This window comes from Pinus tabuliformis, chromosome 8 (assembly GCF_031772625.1).
Source record: "Pinus tabuliformis cultivar Carrire ecotype Pingquan chromosome 8, CPIR1, whole genome shotgun sequence".
In the NCBI taxonomy this organism is placed as follows: Eukaryota; Viridiplantae; Streptophyta; class Pinopsida; order Pinales; family Pinaceae; genus Pinus; species Pinus tabuliformis.
In genome coordinates, this window is record NC_142294.1 from 2,038,334,229 (window position 1) to 2,038,354,168 (window position 19,940).

The 19,940-nt window shown below is 41.1% G+C and overlaps 1 protein-coding gene and 1 pseudogene across 2 annotated transcripts in view; both read right to left on the minus strand.

Annotated features, from left to right (window-relative positions):
- Positions 1-7,205, minus strand: part of LOC149244626 (uncharacterized) — a 38,197-nt pseudogene extending 30,992 nt beyond the window's left edge.
- Positions 1-19,940, minus strand: part of LOC149244625 (uncharacterized) — a 94,392-nt gene that overhangs the window by 55,344 nt on the left and 19,108 nt on the right. For both annotated transcript variants that reach the window (XM_089374927.1, XM_089374926.1), the window contains exon 2: positions 10,622-10,990. In XM_089374927.1, the coding sequence (XP_089231053.1) occupies positions 10,622-10,990 (369 nt within the window). The remainder of the gene's footprint in view (positions 1-10,621; positions 10,991-19,940) is intronic.

Consider the following 19,940-nt stretch of genomic DNA (forward strand, 5'->3'; position numbering starts at 1 on the left):
TTGTACCCATCATGCTGCAGCATTCATCAACATGTTGCTACAATATATCTGCTACTTGCAACATCATGCTGCTTCAATGTATCATCATTGTTTTCTCCATCCAAGTGACTGTACTATTATCAACACAGTCCTAACATACGCTGCCTTGTTGGACAAACTTCAACGTATACCCTTCAGCACTCTTCTCCATGTCATACAAGTTGCTTTCAGACCTTCCTTCCTCCATGGCTGTGATTGGGGCATGCTTGAATAGTCTTCCTTTATATCACCTGGAGGACTATAGTTAGAGCAGCATAGAGCTTCTCCATAGGGCTGCGTATAGGGTAGCGTAGGGCTCTCCAAATAGCTACGTAGGTTGGACTTATCTAGATGAGAGCATAGATCATCTCTAAGAAGATGATACATGAGATCAGTTGAAGACATGTTGCTTCAACTGATTCTCCAAGGTGACTCCTTCACCTATCATCGTGCTACATCTCGTCATCATGTTGCGCCTCACCGTGCTGCACCATGCTGCACCCATCATCACAATGTTGCATCTCATCATGCTTCATCAATCATGACGGTACCCATCACTGTACTGCATCATGTGCCATTGTTGCACCATGTTGCCATACTAACCTATGTGTTTGTTGCACCTAGCTAGCTTGTTGTCCCTTGCTTGCTTGTTGTCCCGAGCATGCTTGTTGTCCCTAGCATGCTTGTTGTCCCTGGCATGCTAGCTATACTTGTTGCACTAAGTATCATGTTGTTGTCCCAATGTGTTATACTAGCAGCACTATGAACTTGCTATATCATACTGCTATATGTCACCATTATGTTGCCCCTCATTATGCTATGATACACTTCATCGTTGTACCCATCATGCTGCAGCATTCATCAACATGTTGCTGCAATATATCTGTTGCTTGCAACATCATGCTGCTTCAATGTATCATCATTGTTTTCTCCATCCAAGTGATTGTACTATTATCAACACAGTCCTAGCATATGTTGCCTTGCTAGACAGACTTCAACGTATACCCATCAGCACTCTTCTCCATGTCATACAAGCCGCCTTCAGACCTTCCTTCCTCCATGGCTGTGACTAGGGCATGCTTGAATAGTCTTCCTTTATATCACCTGGAGGACTACAGTTAGGGCAGCATAGAGCTTCTCCATAGGGCTGCGTATAGGGTAGTGTAGGGCTCTCCATAGAGTTTCGTATAGAGCAGTGTAGGGCTCTCCAACAGAGCTATGTATAGGGCAGCATAGGGAACTCCATATAGCTGTGTATAGGGCAGCGTAGGGCTCTCTAATAGAGCTGTGTATAGGGCAATGTAGGGCTCTCCATAGAGTTGTGTTTAGGGCAACGTAGGGTGTTGGAAATAATACTAAGAGGGGGGGTGAATCAGTATTATCAGATCAATAATTTAAGTTTCAAAACTGATTTGTATACGCTACTTCAGCTTAGTGAACCAGCGTGTATACGCAACTGTACTTAATGCAACCAGCGTATATGCAGAGATCTTTTGATTTACCCAAATTATCATGCATTGAACTTTAACCAGTATATCAGGGATTCATTAGACAGTGCAATAAAAACAAAATAAAGCATCACACATAAGCAAAACACATGAACACCAAGATATAAGGTGGAAACCCAATGTGGGTGAAAACCACCTGTTGCAATCGTCTCTGTCTTCTTTTAATAATAAGAAAATTCTGTTTACAATTTTTGTACTAGGGCAGTCATATACCAGTACGCAGGCTTCTACCTGCAGAAAGCTACAACCTTCTCTCGTTCTCCAACTTCTACTGGAAGGGAGCTACGACCCCCTAGCTCTTGTACTAACTGATATGTTTACTAGTACGTAACTGCCAGCCTACAGAAGGCTACAACCTTCTCTTTTCTTCCAGGGACCACGTTTCATAAATTTTCAGACTGGATCCATCAACAACATCATTCAATCATCAAATATATCTGCATCAGCCAATCTCCTTTTGAACCAACCACAACCAAATCAATCAATCACTCCATCAATCTGACCATTCAGAATGCTGTCACCAAAATACAGTAACCAGAACCCAGAACACTGCAACAGCAAACAGAAGCCACTAAAACATATTTTAAAAAGTATACGCTACTTCCATGTGTCGAACCTGTGTGCATACGCGCTTTCCTCAAAGCAAACCAGGGTACAGATCTACAAATCAAATTTATGATGTATACGCTGTTTTGATATGCAGAACTAGTGTGTATACGCTCCTTTTCTAAAGTGAACCTGCGTACAGATCTATAAATGATGATTTAAACATAACAACTATTCCAGACTTCAGTCATACCCAGATCATCATATTTACAGACTACAACATGCGCCAGTTATTCAGATACATGATCAAACCACATAAAGATAATTCACTTCAAGCCTTAAGATCCTGATACATCATTAGATCATATCCTTCATCAACGCTAAGGTTCATCCTTTGTTTAGATCAAGCACAGCACCATAAGCCAATAACCTGCATATTAGATCTCACACTTCATAAGATATTCGATACTTGCACACACCTAGCCTAATGATCTTCTCCTCCTTTTATAGTTTGTAGGCTTTTCTCAATACCATGGACCAAAACCACTTAGTTTTCCAAGGTATACGTGCTTTTCCTTTTGTGAAAGTGCATGTGTACGTATACACGACTTGTATATAGTGAACTTGCGTGTATACGTGGCTTGGTCAATGGTGAACCTGCGTATAACTCTCTTTCTTCATTTTGTGTAGTCTGATCTGTAACTCTGTGTTGTTAACATGCAGTATTGTGATTTGTCATCTGAGTGATTTGCCATCAAGGACAACACCTGTATCATAGAGCTATGTATAGGGCAACATAGGGCTCTCCATAGAGCTGTGTATAGGTAGGCTTCCTTCACTACATTAAAATCTCCTCCATGATAGCGTTAGGATCTAGGGCATCCTCTAGGGCAGCGTATCCTCTTTAGATCTCTCCTCCCACCAAAACCCAAAGACAAGTGGAGAGGAAGAGATCACCAAGAGGATGTGTGTCCAAATGACTTTCAAGGCACCTCTATTTATACTAAAACGTTGAGCACAAGTGGGGTTTATTTGGTTGCTGGCCGACCTTGACAAATTGTCCCATAACACAAATAAATTCATATCTCCATGAATACTTATCGGAATCGGATGATCTTTAGATCAATCCTACACCTCTCGATGAGAGGGATCCAAGAAAAATATCAGCTGCCATTAATAAGATGACCCACATGGAGTTTGGCCCTAGTTGCCAATGTTAACATGGTGACAAGCCCACCAAGTAGCTAATAAAGTGATTGAGAAGCCATGATGCCACCAAGTTAGTCGAGATGATGAAATCATGATGTAGAAGGGTCGTTGGAGGGCCTTGTTGAGTCCTCAAGGTGCCATGATGAGAGTCAGGGCTCCATGAATGATGGACAAGGGGGAGGCCCCTTAATCTCTATGTAAATCATCATGTGGTGCTCCAAAGTGGCTATGGGGCACAAGTATTGGTATCATGGGTCTCTTGACAAAAGATAAGCCTGTAGACTGGTCCAAATGAAGGCTCTGAAGATGGTGCCTGCCCTCCCATGTCTCAAGAGTCAAACAAACCTCCTCTAGCCCTTAGATCAGCTGCTAAACCCTGTAATCACTGCTAAGCCAGCTAGGGGCAATGTTTGTCCAAGTGCATCATCTCATGGATAATGTGGGGAAATGAACAAGTTGTTGAAGGTGTTGAGGTTGCCCATGGCATGAGATAATTCTTTGTCACATGATGGAAACCCATGGCTCTCAACACATCCCTTACAAGTGTTAATATGATCCTTTGGTGAGATTGGGCCCAGTTAAGTTGCTCAGCCCATGATGAAACCCCCTGCCAATTACGCATAAGAACCAATGCATCTCATCACCATCAAGTAAAATAATTCATTAGTGCATCTAAGTGAACCAAGCTTATTAATCCAGGGCACAGATGGGACTTCATAATGGGTTTCCCTTCCAAATTTGGGGCTTTGAGCATGATATAATGTTACTTTCCTATGTAGGAGTGGCTAATAAACAACCCTATTAGGTGTTCCCAACCCATAAAGGGAAAGACATGTCCAAGGTACATCCTTCAAGTGATAGGGATCGTGTGAATAATGATGAGATGGATTGAGACACAAGGGTCTCAAGGCCAAATGCCATGGGTTCAAGGGTGGTAATGATGGGGGATGTCCACATATTTGGGTTTATAGATGTAGGATGGAGCAATCGTGGTACATGAGTTACCGCAACATTTGTTTTCCCCCTTCTTCATTTTCCTTTTGCCTTTTCTTGATTTTTCTTTACTATACTACTCGAGGCTCCAGGGGATGAGAGCATCTTGTGTATGATATATGCAGTGATTACCCCCTTAAGGTGGGGCAGTTCATCACCCACCAAGGATTGGGACATGCATGGGTTCCTTAATGATGTTGGGGGAACTCAAGGGGCCATAGGAACCGGGGTGATGGCCATAATGATAAGGGTTAGAGCTCATGTTTGACTTTTTCCCACGTGCTATTTTTAATACCCTTACCATCTTTTGCACTTTGTGGTATCATTTCCTTTTGTGTGTGGCCATGATATGCTTTTAATCTTCTTTTTTAGCTGCAGCAACCTTCGGGGCAGTGGGACTAGGGTTGAGGATTAACCCCCCATGTAAGGTGAGGGAATAAGACTACATTCAAAACCCTTCCTCCTTCTAGGTCACCCAATAATCCATACCCAAGTGTGCCCAAGGAAAAACAAGCATAAGCACCTGATTGCACAATGAAAGACATACCTTTAGGATTGGATGGCCCACCTTCAAACATACACTCTCGACAGATGGGCGAGGGGACATATCACTGGCTCAGGGAGCGGAGATCAACTGGCACAACATCGGTTACACTGGTGGTTGTCAGAGGCTGCTAGCTGCCAGCTAAAGACAAATCTAGGAGAAAATTTCTCCTATGGGGTCACCCACTAGTGGTGGGTAACAGGGCCTCCAAAGTTGAAAGACCCTAATCCTTCCCAAGACATCTATCATATCAAAAACATCAACAAGAAATAAATGTTTCCAAAGAAGCAATGGGTCCAAAATCTCAATAGAGAATACTTGGTGGGTGATCTTGTATTTGTAGATTAGGACCCTATCCCTATTAGGATCCATGGCAAAGTAAGGGTTGGATACTTTTATAGTGCTAAGCTGGATGGCGAACTCTTACCCTCGCTAGTAAGGGTGAGCCGCCTCACTTTGTTCGATGGAAACTAATTTAATTATGCATATAGCTAGTTGTGTTACATATTATGTGCGTGCATTCTAATCTTGCGTTATCATATTGTTGCATTTCATTATAGATTAATCTGCATTTAGATGGATTTTATTTTCAGCATGGATTATATTATCATCATATAAAACCAAGATGATAACCAACACCCAATGCACATGCTCCCAAACAAGTTGACTTGGATGTGCAAATAACAATTCTACAATCCAAGGGATTGTTGGAGTTCTCATGAACTCCTCATTCGAGCATATCGATCATGTGCTCTACAATGAGCTATGTCCCCAAGTAGGAGCTAGTTGTTAACCACCAAAATGGGTAATCCCATAGGAGGGAAATTTTCTCCTACATTTGACAACTAGCTAGCCAATAACCCCTGATACTCACTATTTGATGATGATATGCCATGTACCTCTGCAATCTGCATCAGTCAAATACCTCTCACCATTTGGCATTACCACTTGGATGAAAGTGGGCTACTATTCAAAAGGTACTTTCATCATTTTGCAATCAAGTGCTTATGCTTATTTGTTTTTGGCATTTAGTATGGATAAAGGGGTTATCTGGAAGATTGACCGATCTTGACTATAAATTTGTTCTCTCATGTTATCAGGAGGTTAATCTTTGGCCCTAGTCCAATGAGACCTCCCTTAAGGCCTTAGGGTTATAGGGGGGGCACTACTTGGAAAACCCAGATTGAGATAGCGTGTTCATTATCCCCTTCACCATACTTTACACTTTCCATGTCACATTACAAGCCCCTTATAGCACCTCCATTCTTCAGGTCTAACTTGTCATTGGTTCAACGGGATTTTGCACCCTCTCATGTCCACACTCCTTGAAAAGGGTCGAAAAACATTGCCCTAGAGGTTGATGCAACTAAAAGAATGGAAAATCATATCTTGGCCACAATGAAATAAAACGAAGAAAATCAAAATGCAAAATATGGTTGGGACATAAGATAGTGTGTGCGCAAAAGCCTAGCACGAGCTCTACCTTCCTCATTAGCCATCACCCAATTCCTAATCACATGATTCTCCATTACATCACAAGGAACCCTTGCATGTCCCAACCCTGATGACTAATGAATCGTCTCAAGGGGTAAAATTAAATACTACATCATAAAGAGCAAGCTCTAACCCTTGAGCTATGTAGTGTAATACAAAGCATTATCAAGAAATAGTAAAAGGTGCACTAGACGGGTGGAAAAAGCAGGACAAGCGAGGTAATTAATGCCTCCACGATTGCTCCCTCTTTACATCTATACACTCTGCATGTGGACTTCCCTATCAGTCGGTCCCCTTGACCATGGCACTTGGCCATGAAGCCTTTTCCTTTTCATTACCACAGATTTACACTAACACCTAGTAATTGAGGGGTTCACCTCTGAAATGCCACTTCCCCTTGAGGGCTAGAAGCATCTAATAGGGTTAACCATTAGCCATCTCTATCATGTTAGGGAACACCTTTACAGGACTTGGTCTAGTTAGATATCGGAAGGTGATCCATGTTTGAAGAATTAATATACTCTTTACATCCAAGTTTGGTCCACTTAGAAGGTGATCCAAGTTTAAAGTATTAATATACTCTTTACATCCAAGTTTGGTCCACTTAGATGCTCATATGATCTTAGCCTCTAATGGATGGTTGTTTTCACTTGAGTTCATGTTGGTCTTGTCAGGTGCTCCACAATAGCCCAAGCCTTGAAGGCACCCACTCCACAGATACCTATGCCTTTCAGAGAGACAAATGACTTAGCGGATGCAGTGTTGAGAGCATTGGGCCTTGTGATGAATTGAATAAATGTTACATGTCCCAAAGCACCCTCAGGACCTAGGACGTCGATCTTCTTTGAGCCATCACAAAGGATTCTTGATGATTGCAGAATGGGACCCGGCATGCCCCCAGGCTAGCCTTGACACTACCTAATGGGCAACCTATGATTCAGATCCCATATGAGAATGGTCTTCCATTGGAGACTCGTGAGGGCTTGTTGCACCTGGAGCCCTAATGTTGGACAGAGGCCCTGTTTTGACCATTGGAGACACAATGAGATGACATGGTAACACCCCAACTGGATTTGGGACACCAAAGGATGATTTGAGGTGGATTTGAGGGACATTCCTCAAATGTTGGATGATCTTGGCACAGAGACATATTTTCAGCGTTCATCACACAATGATTAATGATATGACATCTGAAGCCCAAAAAGGGCATTACATCAGCATTATTGAGGGTTACGACTCACACATGTGGGCATAAATGACATGCCCATTGAGCTAGTGGGTTGGTTTGTAACCCAAGGTTTATTTGTTGTCAAACTTGTTTAGGGGCTTCATTAGCTAAAATTAGTTGAGGTAGACCTCATATAAATAGAGGTCACCTCATTGTTGTATCTCATCATCACTTGTGGAGTATTTCGGCCCTCTTAGAGATTTTGGCCTAGCTGATGTGACTTGTATTCTTGTGGAGATGTGATCTATTGTGGATAATTTTGCTTTTGGAGACTAGCTCTTGTTATGGAGACATCACTTTGGGATAATAAAGGACTTGTTCATGCATATCTTGTAAGTACTTTATTGTTGATTATCTTTTGAATGGTTATTGCATGGAATGGTTGTTGCTAGGGTTTCTATGAGCTTGTTATACTGAATAATTTTCTATTAAATCTTGGTTAAGTATTGCATGTTTTAACTAAAGAATGTATGAAATCCCTTGAATGATCTTCATGACTTTATCCCCTTATAAAGTGGTAGCTATGGTTTTGAAAACTACGGTTTTTCTTGCCCTTACTCCATACTAGGGTTTGATATTTCCATTAGTATGTTTCCCTTAGACTCCATCACCCAAGGATCAAGCATTGGCATCCACATAGGTGATCACACATCACTAAAAAACCTTTTCTAAAACCTATTTTTCTCCTTCCCTTATATTTTCGACCCTTCGAGACATTGTTAGGGTAGGGCATTAGGCCAAATTCAACTTGGAGGAGCGTGTTGGCCCTTGGTGAGGTTAATCAAAATCCATTATTTTCCACAGTTAATTTTTCCTTTTCAGAGTTGACGTCACAAGCCCTAGGTAATTTTCCCTATGCTAAAACCTAACCTAACCCTAGGCTTCAACTTAGGGCTTCTTGAAGGCTTGTTGCTCCAATTGTTGATCAAATCCATATTTGCCAAACCTTTTCTTGGTCTTGTGCACCTTGGTGAGTTGTTATCCTTGCTTGTTCATTAAACCCATGCATGTTATTCCTTGTCTTTGTTGAATTGAACCTTGTCCTTAAGTCGAGTCCCCTTCTTAAGCCAACCCATTTGTCACCTATCAGCCCTCAACGTAAAATACCTATAAGGTGAACAATACTGGAAAGCCTCCCTTGTGGGGAAAGTCCACTTAAGAGCAAGGGGTCGAGTATAGTGGTGACAACGGGCCTCCACCTCATTGTTGTCCCTTGGTCTAGTTCTTGTCATGTGAGCCCTCTCACAAGACCTGCTAGATTTTGAGGCAACAATATCCATTGTTGTAATCTCAGCTCATTTTCCTTAACAGCATCATTTATAAGATATACACTACAGATGAGTCATAAAACAAAGGCTGGATGACAAAAATAGTAAACAGAATCCCCCTCTTCTTTGGCTTCTATAAAGAGATTGATTACACTCACATATCCATCTTGATATGTTCTTGAGGCCATTTTCTTTGTGTGCAGACTATTTCTAATTGCAGGCCTTGACTTGTACCCTTCGTATGGTAAATTTTGTATTTTCAACAAACCTACTGGACTCATGGTATGCAGTCATTCCCAGCTTCTTGGACCAATCTTTTGAAAGAGGTTGACATTATATATGCCTCTCAACTCGGTATTTGAATGAACCCAGCCATAAGTTTAAACTGACTCCAGGAACAAGCCATAGCTTGCCACTTTTGTTGCCTCCTTTCTTGCAATGTGGCATTAGGCATTCACAATGACAAATACAAAAGCAAACATTTGAAGGAATTTTTTTATTTTATTTTACTGCAGATTAAGCTTTATGAGTTCTGTACTTACTCAAACCAAACACATTGTCAGAAAATGAATGAAATTACCCAACCAACATCATCATGCATGTTTAGCTAAGTTGTTTTTCCTCCAAATTGCCACATTTTGTTTAAGGCACTTTCTCAGTGACATGCCAAGTTCATAACAAGCATAAATCACTTGAAAACTGGGAAATATGCCATAATGCAGCTGAAAGCTTTGGACATCTTGAAACTGGAAAGTCACACAATCATCATCTAAAACCTAGCGCTGGATAAGAAGCCAGATATAACCAAAAATCAAATTTACTGCAAAAGCCTTGGACGGTCTTAACTCTCAACAACCACCAGAATTACTAGAGTCACCTTCCCATGCCAACTGGCCAGAGCATCACATTTTCAACAAAATGAATACACAATGTGACCATGCCGTTCTAGGCTCACCATTCTTTTACAATCCAAAATCATATCTTTCATTTTTAATATTTAACAAATTCTATGTCATGTAACAAAATAAGGGAATTGGAAAAAAAAACAATTTCATCAAGGAAATGACTGTTATACATAAACTAAAAGAAGAAGAATATATATTAAAGAACAAGTGACAATAGTCCTAGACACAAGAAATTTATATTTTTTAATTGTATTGGAACATGAAAACACTAAATCTCCATGAGTACTGTATCAGATCTATCAGTGTTCATGTCAAATGAGTCTAGCCCCAAGTGGTTGCGTGGACTGTGGAGTGTTATGCTTCCCACCCAAGTTCTATTCCCATAAGGGACATGACAAAGCTTCGCCCTTCTACAGAATCCTGTTTAACTTGAGTACCATCCTCGGAATGAGAGGAAGTGCTTGTTGGGTTTTTCTGGGAAATGCAATATCCATATAAATTAATCAGAATATAACAAAACAAAACAAAAAAATTATAGAAGATGATAATAAAAAAACAACCAAAAATAAAACTCTAACACTGTTCATAGATGTACCATCGCATTGTCTAAAACAAACATTAACTGTTACACCTTCAACTGAAAATTGTGTCAGATGCCATTTAACAACACTCAAATCATTGGGAAGCCCAAAAAACATTACTAATATTGTGTTTTGATCAACAGTAATCATATACCTGATATCCAATTACAGAAACTACGTGTACCAGTGATAGCCTGTCTTTAGGATATTAAGTAACATATCCTTCTTTATACAAAATAAACTCCATCAATTCAGAATATTAACTCAGCATATTGCCAAAGCCTAACTCACAAAAAAGAAATTGGCATGAGACATAGAAGAGCTTACATTGTTGTGTTCCCGGTCAGTCAGCCACCATAAGCACTTGCTTGCTCTGTCATACACTCTCCGGCATACAAACGAGGATACTCCCGAGGGAAGTTCAACACCCTTGTGAAGAAATGCAACTTTACATGGATGAAGCAAAGATTTGGCTGCTATTTCATCCTTATGGAATGAATAAAATATCTCATTTGGTGCAGCTTCTAGAGAAACTCCTTTTCCCAGCTTAATATCTGGGGATCTATAGAGCCAGTTTACACTCAGCTTGGCTTGACCCTCAGTGTCTACCAAGAAAGATCGAATTATTCCAATGAAAGGAGGTGCATTCTTGGCCTCGAAAAGAGCACAGTCCCCAACATTGATCTTCCTCCCATCCTGCAAAAACCATGACAAAATATTATCATTATCTGACACTCAAGAAGACAAGAAAATTAAGAAATGAGAGGGGAAAACTGAAATATTCTATTCATGTGTAGCTTTGTATAATTCAAGGATATAATTGACTAGATAATCTTCTTGGTAGCTTAAAAGGCATAGGATACAACCCCACCAAAATGGAACTTATCTGTGCAACACAAGTGCCCTGGGTGGCCATTGCACAAATACACCTTCAACAGTACAACAGTAACCTTTCACCCAAACAGCAAAACAATGGAGAAACCCAATACATTCCTAGACACTAAACAGTAAAATCCCCAAAAATTCAGAAGTGCAAGAACACAAAAATAACAATGGATAGGAGCCACCTATATACAATTTACCAAAATTGGGACACAACTAATACAGATGATAATGAGTTTGTCTTGTTCCTTCTTCAATACATTGGATTAAGTCCCTGTAGATGCTGATTTTCTGCAATGTAATTTCCAACTTCTTGATGATCCTTGTGGTACATAAGCTGTAAGGAATTTTGCTCCCCTTGATGTGTAATTGTAGCTCAATCTGAAGTTTAAGAATGTTCTACAGTTCAGAAAGATGCATTGTTTTACTTGCCACATTCCACTTCAAGGATTTGAACCTTGAAAAACACTCTGCACTCATTAATCTTTGCAGCTCATTCAACTCCTAATGTTGCATCCAAATTGATGTCAAAAGGCTACTTCTTTCTCAATGATATTAGAGTTATGACTATTTTCAATCAACTGTCAATTCAAGTTGGCACTGCAGTACATATCTTTCTCCTAACAGGATGCTTTTCTTGATAACTTCTCCATGTCTACATAAATGTATTTGACCTGAACATATCTTGTTCTAGAAGTTATCACTGTTTACAATTGCTTCCTCTTTTTTATTTGTCAGCAACAAACTTGCTTTCCTAAATTTCTTCGTTTTCATGTGATGCAAAGTTAGACAATACGTATGTGTATGGCAACTGCAGCAATTCATAACATGCTTAGTTTTAGCAAGTAGAATTTTATTTGATGCCTTCACCTTCGTTATAGACAATATGTCCATCCTATGGCAAAATTTTCAACATCTATGCCATTATGTATACAGAGTGTTGATTGGTTGCCCCAGTTAATTCGAAGGCGCACTGCGGGGGAGAGAGCAGAACGAGGGTTTGGACCAACATGGGATTATTGCTGGTAACCATGGAGGGGCGAGGAGGGGGGAGTTCCACTTCCTCCTACAGTCATGTAGTTGCAAACAGAAGTAAGTAAGCTGGTTTGAATCGCTTCAAGAAACCAATGGAGGCAGAAACAGAGAGTATTAGCACAGAAAAGCCGAAAAACATCAGTTCTCATGAGCAGGAAGAGAATCATGAGGAATTCAGAGGAGAGAGGAGAACAGGAGGCAGCAGTCAAAGAGCTGAGCACAGGAGTGTGACAGGACTCTATAAACCCAGGTCAGCCATTAAACCCCGGGTTGTTTTAAATAATCCAGCGCTACAGGAGCACAAGGATCACATGGCAGCATACGCAGTTATATGTAAATTTATGGGGATATGGCCAACAGAGAAGGCTTTGCAAGTATGGATAAGAAACCACTGGAAACCAAAGGGGGAAATAACCCTCCACCTTGGGTCCAAGGGATTCTTCATAGTGGTGTTCACAAACCTAGAGGACAAAGACAGAGTGTTCGAAGGAGGACCATATTTTTATGCTACAGCAGGCCTCTACATGCGACCATGGGTGATGAATTTGTCCCGGAATGAGAAACATTCACATCAGTACCGGTATGGATAAGACTCTACTCCCTACCTCTAGATTACTGGCTACCTGAATCTTTAAAAGCCATAGGCAATAAATTAGGTCATTTTTTAAAAATATTAGAGGCGACTCTGCGAGGAAAATACACCTCCTTTGCCTGCATATGTGTAGAAATGGACCTATCAGGAGCACTTCCGGACGAAATCATTCTAGAAGTATATGATGAAGAATGGGTGCAGGCGGTGGACTATGAACATGTCCCATTTAGATGTCGTAAATGTCATGAACATGGGCACCTCATCAAAGATTGCCCTTTAAGCAAACTGGGCGACAATATGAAAACGAACACAGGCAGAGACCCCGAAGGCTTTACCAAGATGGGAGGCAAAGGGAAAGGAGGAAAAAAGTACCGAAGGAAAACTAGCGAGGATAAACAACCAAGTCATAACAGTTTCAAGATTTTAGAAGAAGAAGGTGGGAACAATGGGATGAACCAAGCATCGAAGGATAATCCTGCAGAGAAGGAAAAAGATGCTAGCATGGAGGATGTACCTGAGAACAGCAAACTAAAGGAAGATCTGCCAAGCATCATGGAACTTGGTAGGGACCATGAGATGACCCCAAGTGAAGTTGGAACAAAGGACCACGAATTATAGGAGATTCTTGAGAGGGAGAATCTCGATCTAGAAAAGTTCCTGGAGCAAGGAACCACCAAAGGGGTTGATTCTCTACCACAAGAGGAGTTTGACATAGTGCAACAGCTTTTCCTCTGGTGATCTCAAGCAAAGAGTTTTGGAGTCAAAAGAAACCATGACAACCAGGAAAATAGAGGGGTTAAAACGATGGAGGTAACATTGGGACATTCTTCCAAGAACCCAGGCAGGAAAAGACAGAATGAGCTGCTGACAGAGTGTGGGAAACTCATGATTAACTCAGGTAAGATGAAAGATCTTACTAGTTACTCATTTACAAACCTTTCATAATGAAGCTCACGACCTGGAACATTAGGGGTCTAGGAAGTAAAAGGAAACAAAGAAATCTTAGCAATAGAATAAAAGAAGAAAAACCAGATATGGTGTTTATCCAGGAAACAAAATGTTCAATAGATAAAATCAGAGAGATACATAGCAAATGGCTCATTAAGTATGAGTATCTAGAAGTTAAAGCAGACAACACGGCAGGAGGGATTCTCACACTCTGGAATCCCCAGAAACTTGGAATCCTGGATGCTGAAGCATCCAGGAACTACCTTTCAATGGTGATCCAACCTTTGGGTGATAAGGAAATATATATGATCACAAATGTCTATGGTCCTCAAAAACTTGAAGACAAACTCAGGCTTCTCACCTCACTGGAGTTGAGAGAGAGACATCCTGTTATGCCCTAGATTCTAGGAGGGGACTTTAATATGATCAGATTTCTTACAGAAAAAAAAAAAAAAAGGCGGGACCAGAACACTAGGCAAAGACTCCATTGCCTTCCAAAACTTCCTAAACGACATGAGGCTAGTGGACACAGAGACAATAAACGGTACCTTCACCTGGAACAATAAGAGGGGAGGGGCTTCTCAAGTTGCCTCTAAACTAGATAGATTTATAATCTCGGAGGACCTCCTTCTCACTGGCCTTGACTTGACTGCATTAATCCTTCCTTTTGGAGGCTTAGATCACTGGCCTATCCAACTTGAGGATTCTTTTATAGGCACTCCAAGGAACAGACCTTTTAGGTTTGAAAATGTCTGGCTCACCCACCCTGACTTCATCAGTAATATTGGTAAATGGTGGGTGGAAGATTTGTTCGTTCAAGGCACTAATATGTTCCTACTACAACAGAGACTGAAACACATCAAACTCAGGCTTAAAGAATGGAACAAAAAGGAGTTTGGCAATATTTTCAAAGCTAAAAGAGAGGTTGAACAGAAACTACAAGGAATCAATCAGATCCTTATCACAGATGGCTTTACCGAGGAAAGAAAAATGCAAGTTGACTCTCTTCAACAGGAATGGGAAGACAGATGCCAGCAAGAGGAGATCTTCTAGAGACAAAAATCAAGAGTGCAATGGCTTAAAGAAGGGGAAAGAAACACAAAGTTTTTTCACAAGTCAACCATGGATCACAGGTCACATAACAGGATTTCAAAACTCAGAGACACTCAAGGGAAAGAGCTCAGTACCCACAAAGAAATGGAATGTGCTCTGGTACAACATTTCCAAAGCATAGCAAAGGAGCCTCTCGTAGACAGATCACAATTTATCAACAACTTCACAAAGTACATTCCAAAGCTTGTAACCAGGGAAGACAATTACAATCTTAACAGGCCAGTGACTGAAGAGGAAGTTAATGAAGTCATCAAAGAAATGCAAAATGGGAAAGCTCCAGGACCAGATGGGTTCAATGTTGACTTCTTCAAAGCATGCTAGGAAATAGTCAAACAAGATATCCTTGAAGTTGTGGAGGACTCGAGAAGATCCAAAACAGTTTTGAGGGCGCTTAATGCTTCTTTCATAGCTTTGATTCCAAAGGAGGAAAAAGCTATGACACCAGATAGATTCAGACCCATAGCTTTATGCAATGTGGTGTACAAAATTATTTCCAAAGTAATTGCAAACAGACTCAAGCCCCTTCTTCCAACGCTTGTGTCTGAGGAGCAAACTGGATATGTGGAAGGAAGGCAAATTCTAAACAACATCATTCAAGCTCACGAGGTGGTTCATTCTCTTAAGAGCAATAAGCAAGTGGGTATGATCATACAGCTTGACCTAGCGAAAGCTTATGACAAGCTAAACTGGTCGTACATCAGGGAAGTACTAAAAGCGTATGGCTTCGACCACAACTAGATAAGATGGGTAATGGCCCTTGTTACCACAGCTAATTTTTCAATCCTGCTTAATGGCTCTCCATCCAGAACCTTTAGGCCTTCGAGAGGCCTCCGACAAGGAGATCCGCTCTCCCCCTTCCTCTTTATTCTCATGATGGAAGGATTAGGCAAAGCGATTAAATCCGCCAATATAGAAGGAAGAATCCAGGGTCTCAAACTCACCCTGAATGGGGATGCCTTGACTCATCAACAATTTGTGGATGACACTATGCTGCAGGGTACACCCACGGTCAAGGAAGCTAAAGCGTTCAAACCTAAGTAACCAGATTTGTTGAAACCCCCTAGCGAATCCGAATCCTGCGAACCAGATACGATTCGCTGGGAATTCGAATCCCAGAACAGGATTCGACGTGTCCATACAGGATTCGTACGAATCCCGTACGGGCACATCGAATCCCGATTCTGGGATTCGTATCCCAAAAAAACGACTTCCACAGGTTAAAAAGCACGTTGTTCCTTTATTCATTCACGTTGTTTCTCATTTCATTTTGCATAGTTTGAGATGTGGTTAAGGAGCTAAGGGTTTGGAGCAAGGAGCTAAGGGAGTAGAGCATTCGGCAAGGAGATTCAAGCACCAGGTAAGTGCATTTCAGCTCCATTTTTTTGCATTTCTTATTCTATTACAACAATTTGTATATGATTTTTTGTTTACAAATTTGTGCATGTTTTGTTCATTTTTTTTATAGTATTCATGGCTCAATCAAAGGCAGTAGTTAGGGGGCAAAGGAAGGGGAAGAATGTCTCCATTGGAGATGCCCCTCCTCCCCCGATATCATCAAAGTCTGCTACAAGTAATGTTGAGGGAAGAGGAGGACCTAAAGACAACATTGAGAAATATCCCTTGTGGAAATATGTCACAAAAAAGGATGGGACAAGCACCAAGGGGAAGGGAGGAGGCAATGTGCAATGGAGATGCAACTTTTGTCACATTGCTTTCAAAAGCACATATTTCCGTGTGAAAGACCATTTGTTGGCTTTACCAAGTTGTGGAATTGGAGCTTGTAAAGTTGTTCCTTTACAAAAGAGGAAAGAAATGGACAAGGAGTCCAATGTTGGTATGGAAAATGTGGCTGCAAAATCAAGAAAAACCAAGAATGAAGACCCCCTTCCATTTTTGAGGAAAGGCACCACCAAATTTCCATTTGAGAGTTCTACTTCTGTTGGGGGACAAGCAGCAAAAAGAAGAGCAATTGCACTTGGTCCAATGGACAAGATTTTCCAAAAAGAGAGACGGGAAGAGCTTGATCTCACCATTGCCTTCTTCTTCTATCAAAACTTCATATCATTTAATGTTGCACGCTCACCTCTATTTATTGAGATGTGTCGAGCTCTAACTCAAGGGGCTCCATCAGGGTATGTGCCTCCTGGGTCAGAGAAGCTGAGAACCACATTGTTGACGAAGGCAAAAAAAGAGGTGCAAAAAATGCTTGAGCCTATTGTAGCATCATGGCCAACATTTGAGGTTAGCATTGTTTCTGATGGATGGACAGATCCAACACGACACCCAATCATCAACTTCATGGTATCTTCCTTGAATGGTCCAATTTTCTTGAAAGCATTGGATACACTTGGAGAATACAAGGATGCACAATTTATTGGTGAGTTATTTATTAAAGTTATTGAAGATGTAGGCGTTGATTCTTGTGTGCAAATCATTACAGATAATGCACCTGTTTGCAAGGCTGCTGGCATGATTGTGGAAGCTAAATATCCACAAGTGTTTTGGACACCTTGCATTGTCCATTCATTGAACTTAGCACTGAAATCCATTGCTTCTGATGTGCTTTGGATTGGTAACATTATTGAGGATGCACGACATATCCGTAACTTTGTGCAAAATCATACAAATGCCCTCACTATCTACAAGGAGTACACCAATCTATCATTGTTGAAGATTGTTGATACACGGTTTGCCTCTTCATTCATGATGTTGAAGAGGTTGAGGGAGGTCAAGACCGCTCTTGGGTCCATGGTTATTTCTGAGTTTTGGTCTTTTGGAGAAAGGCAGATCAGGTAGCCTCTAAAAGAGTGAAGGACACATTGCTAGATGATGCTTGGTGGGAGAGGGTAGATCTAATTATTCGGATCATGGACCCTATCATTTCTTTGCTTCGATTTGTAGATACAAACAAACCCATCCTAGGAGAGGTTTATGAGGGATGGGATTCCATGATTCAGTCTGTGAGGAGCATTATTCTACAGAGTGAGTGCCCCGAGTATGAGACATCACCAGAGGCCTTTTGTGATACTATACAAGATATTCTTGTCAGCAGATGGGACAAGAATTGTACACCTTTACATTGTTTGGCTCACTCATTGAACCCAAAATACTACAGCCATGAGTGGCTAAATGGTGGACCTTCCCGCAGATTCCCTCTTCACATGGATGGTGAAATCTCACAAGGGAGGATAGATGCATTCAGGCGGGTTTTTCAAGATAGAGCATTGCTTGATGAGGTGGAGGATGCCTTTGCAGAGTTTTCCACTGGCACTGATCGATTTGCAGGATATGATGTGATTAGAGACGGGGGCTAAGAAGCCCTATTCTTGGTGGGCAAATCATGGGGCAACAAGCCCTCCTCTTCAGCAGTTAGCCATGAAGCTCCTCTCTCAGGTGACTTCATCCTCTTGTTGCGAGAGGAATTGGAGCACATATGGGAATTTGTATTGTGCGAAGAAGAGCAGTATTGAGCAGTCCAGGGCAGAGACAATGGTGTATGTGCACACCAACCTTCGTCTTATTTACAGGTAGAGGGAAGAGTGGTTGAGGGGAAAGACAAAGATGTGGGATGTCTTTCTTGATGATATGGGTCTGGACAGCAGTGTTGAGTTGGCATTGGCCAACATGGATCTCAATGATCCAGTGCTAGAGCCTGTTAGATTTGATGACTTAGAGGGGTCATCCTCCACACCAACAGATGCAGAGGCGACTATGGATACAGGGGAGGAGGAGGATGCAGAGGAGAGTAGTGGTGACCATGATGATGAGGACATTGATGTTGATTCTGATGATGACTCTGAGGATTGATGACTACCTATTGCCTTGAGGCTTGTATACTTGTAGTTGTTTTATATTTTCTATTTCTATTTGCCATTGGCATTGCACCAGCACTACCTATGTAACACATTTTGATTTGATGACTTAATGAGAAAACTACAGTTGTCAGTGTCTTTATCTTACTATCTTGTAGTTGTAAGTTGTCTTTCATTTATGAATTATGAATCATGATTTATGTGACCACTGACATGTATTTGAATTTTGTATGTACTATGCATGCTATAGATGAAGATCTATGTTTGAAATCAATGAATTTGTATCATTAATTAGAATTTGTGTAAGAAATATCTAATTTTTAATATATATATATATATATATATAAAATAATATATAACGAATCCTACATGTCCTGTTCCGGGGGTCAACGTGTCCGAATCCGACACTTGAATCCTCGAATCCTACGAATCCCGAATCCCCGTGTCAGGTGACTTAGGTTCAAACAAATCCTGAACGACTTTGCTATGGCCGTTGGTACAGAGGTAAGCCTTACCAAATCAAAAAATTTCTTTTTTAATACTTACATTGCTATTCAGAGAATCCTCTCCAGAATTCTCGGCTTTCAAAGAGATCAGTTGCCATACAAATATCTAGGAATACCTCTCACCGACAAACCTCTGAGCAAGGAACTTTGGGAGCCAGTGACTAATATATTGCAGGACAAAATTAGGAAATGGACAAGCAGGTCTTTGAATTTAGCAAGACGGCTAGTGCTTACAAAGGTTGTCCTGCAAACTATTCCCACCTTCATGTTTTCAGCTCTTCCTGCCCCTAAAGGAGTTTTGCAACTCATCAGGAATATTCAAAGAGATTTTCTTTGGGGCAAAGGGGAAGAGGAAAAAAATGGGCTTTGGTAGCTTGGGATAAGCTCTGTAAACCTAAGAACCATGGGGGTCTAGGACTTCATGACCCTGAAACCCTTAGCAAAGTCTTGGGGGCAAAACTTTGGTGGAGATGGCTAAAGGAGTCGGCAACCCCATGGGCCAAGCTCTAGAAACAGAAGTATGCAAATAATTGGCAAGAAAGGGATCATATTCAGATGTCTGGGCACATCAAGGGCTCCCACATTTGGAATAATGCTTGGGAGAATAGAGCCATAGTTCAGAAGCACAGTTTCTGGGAGATCAGAGATGGAAACCTAGCCTGGTTTTGGGAGGATAACTGGCAGCAGGAACCTAACCTGTGCAGAGAAGAATTAGCCAATCTAAAGAAGGGATCAGACAAGAAACGATGATAAATGGA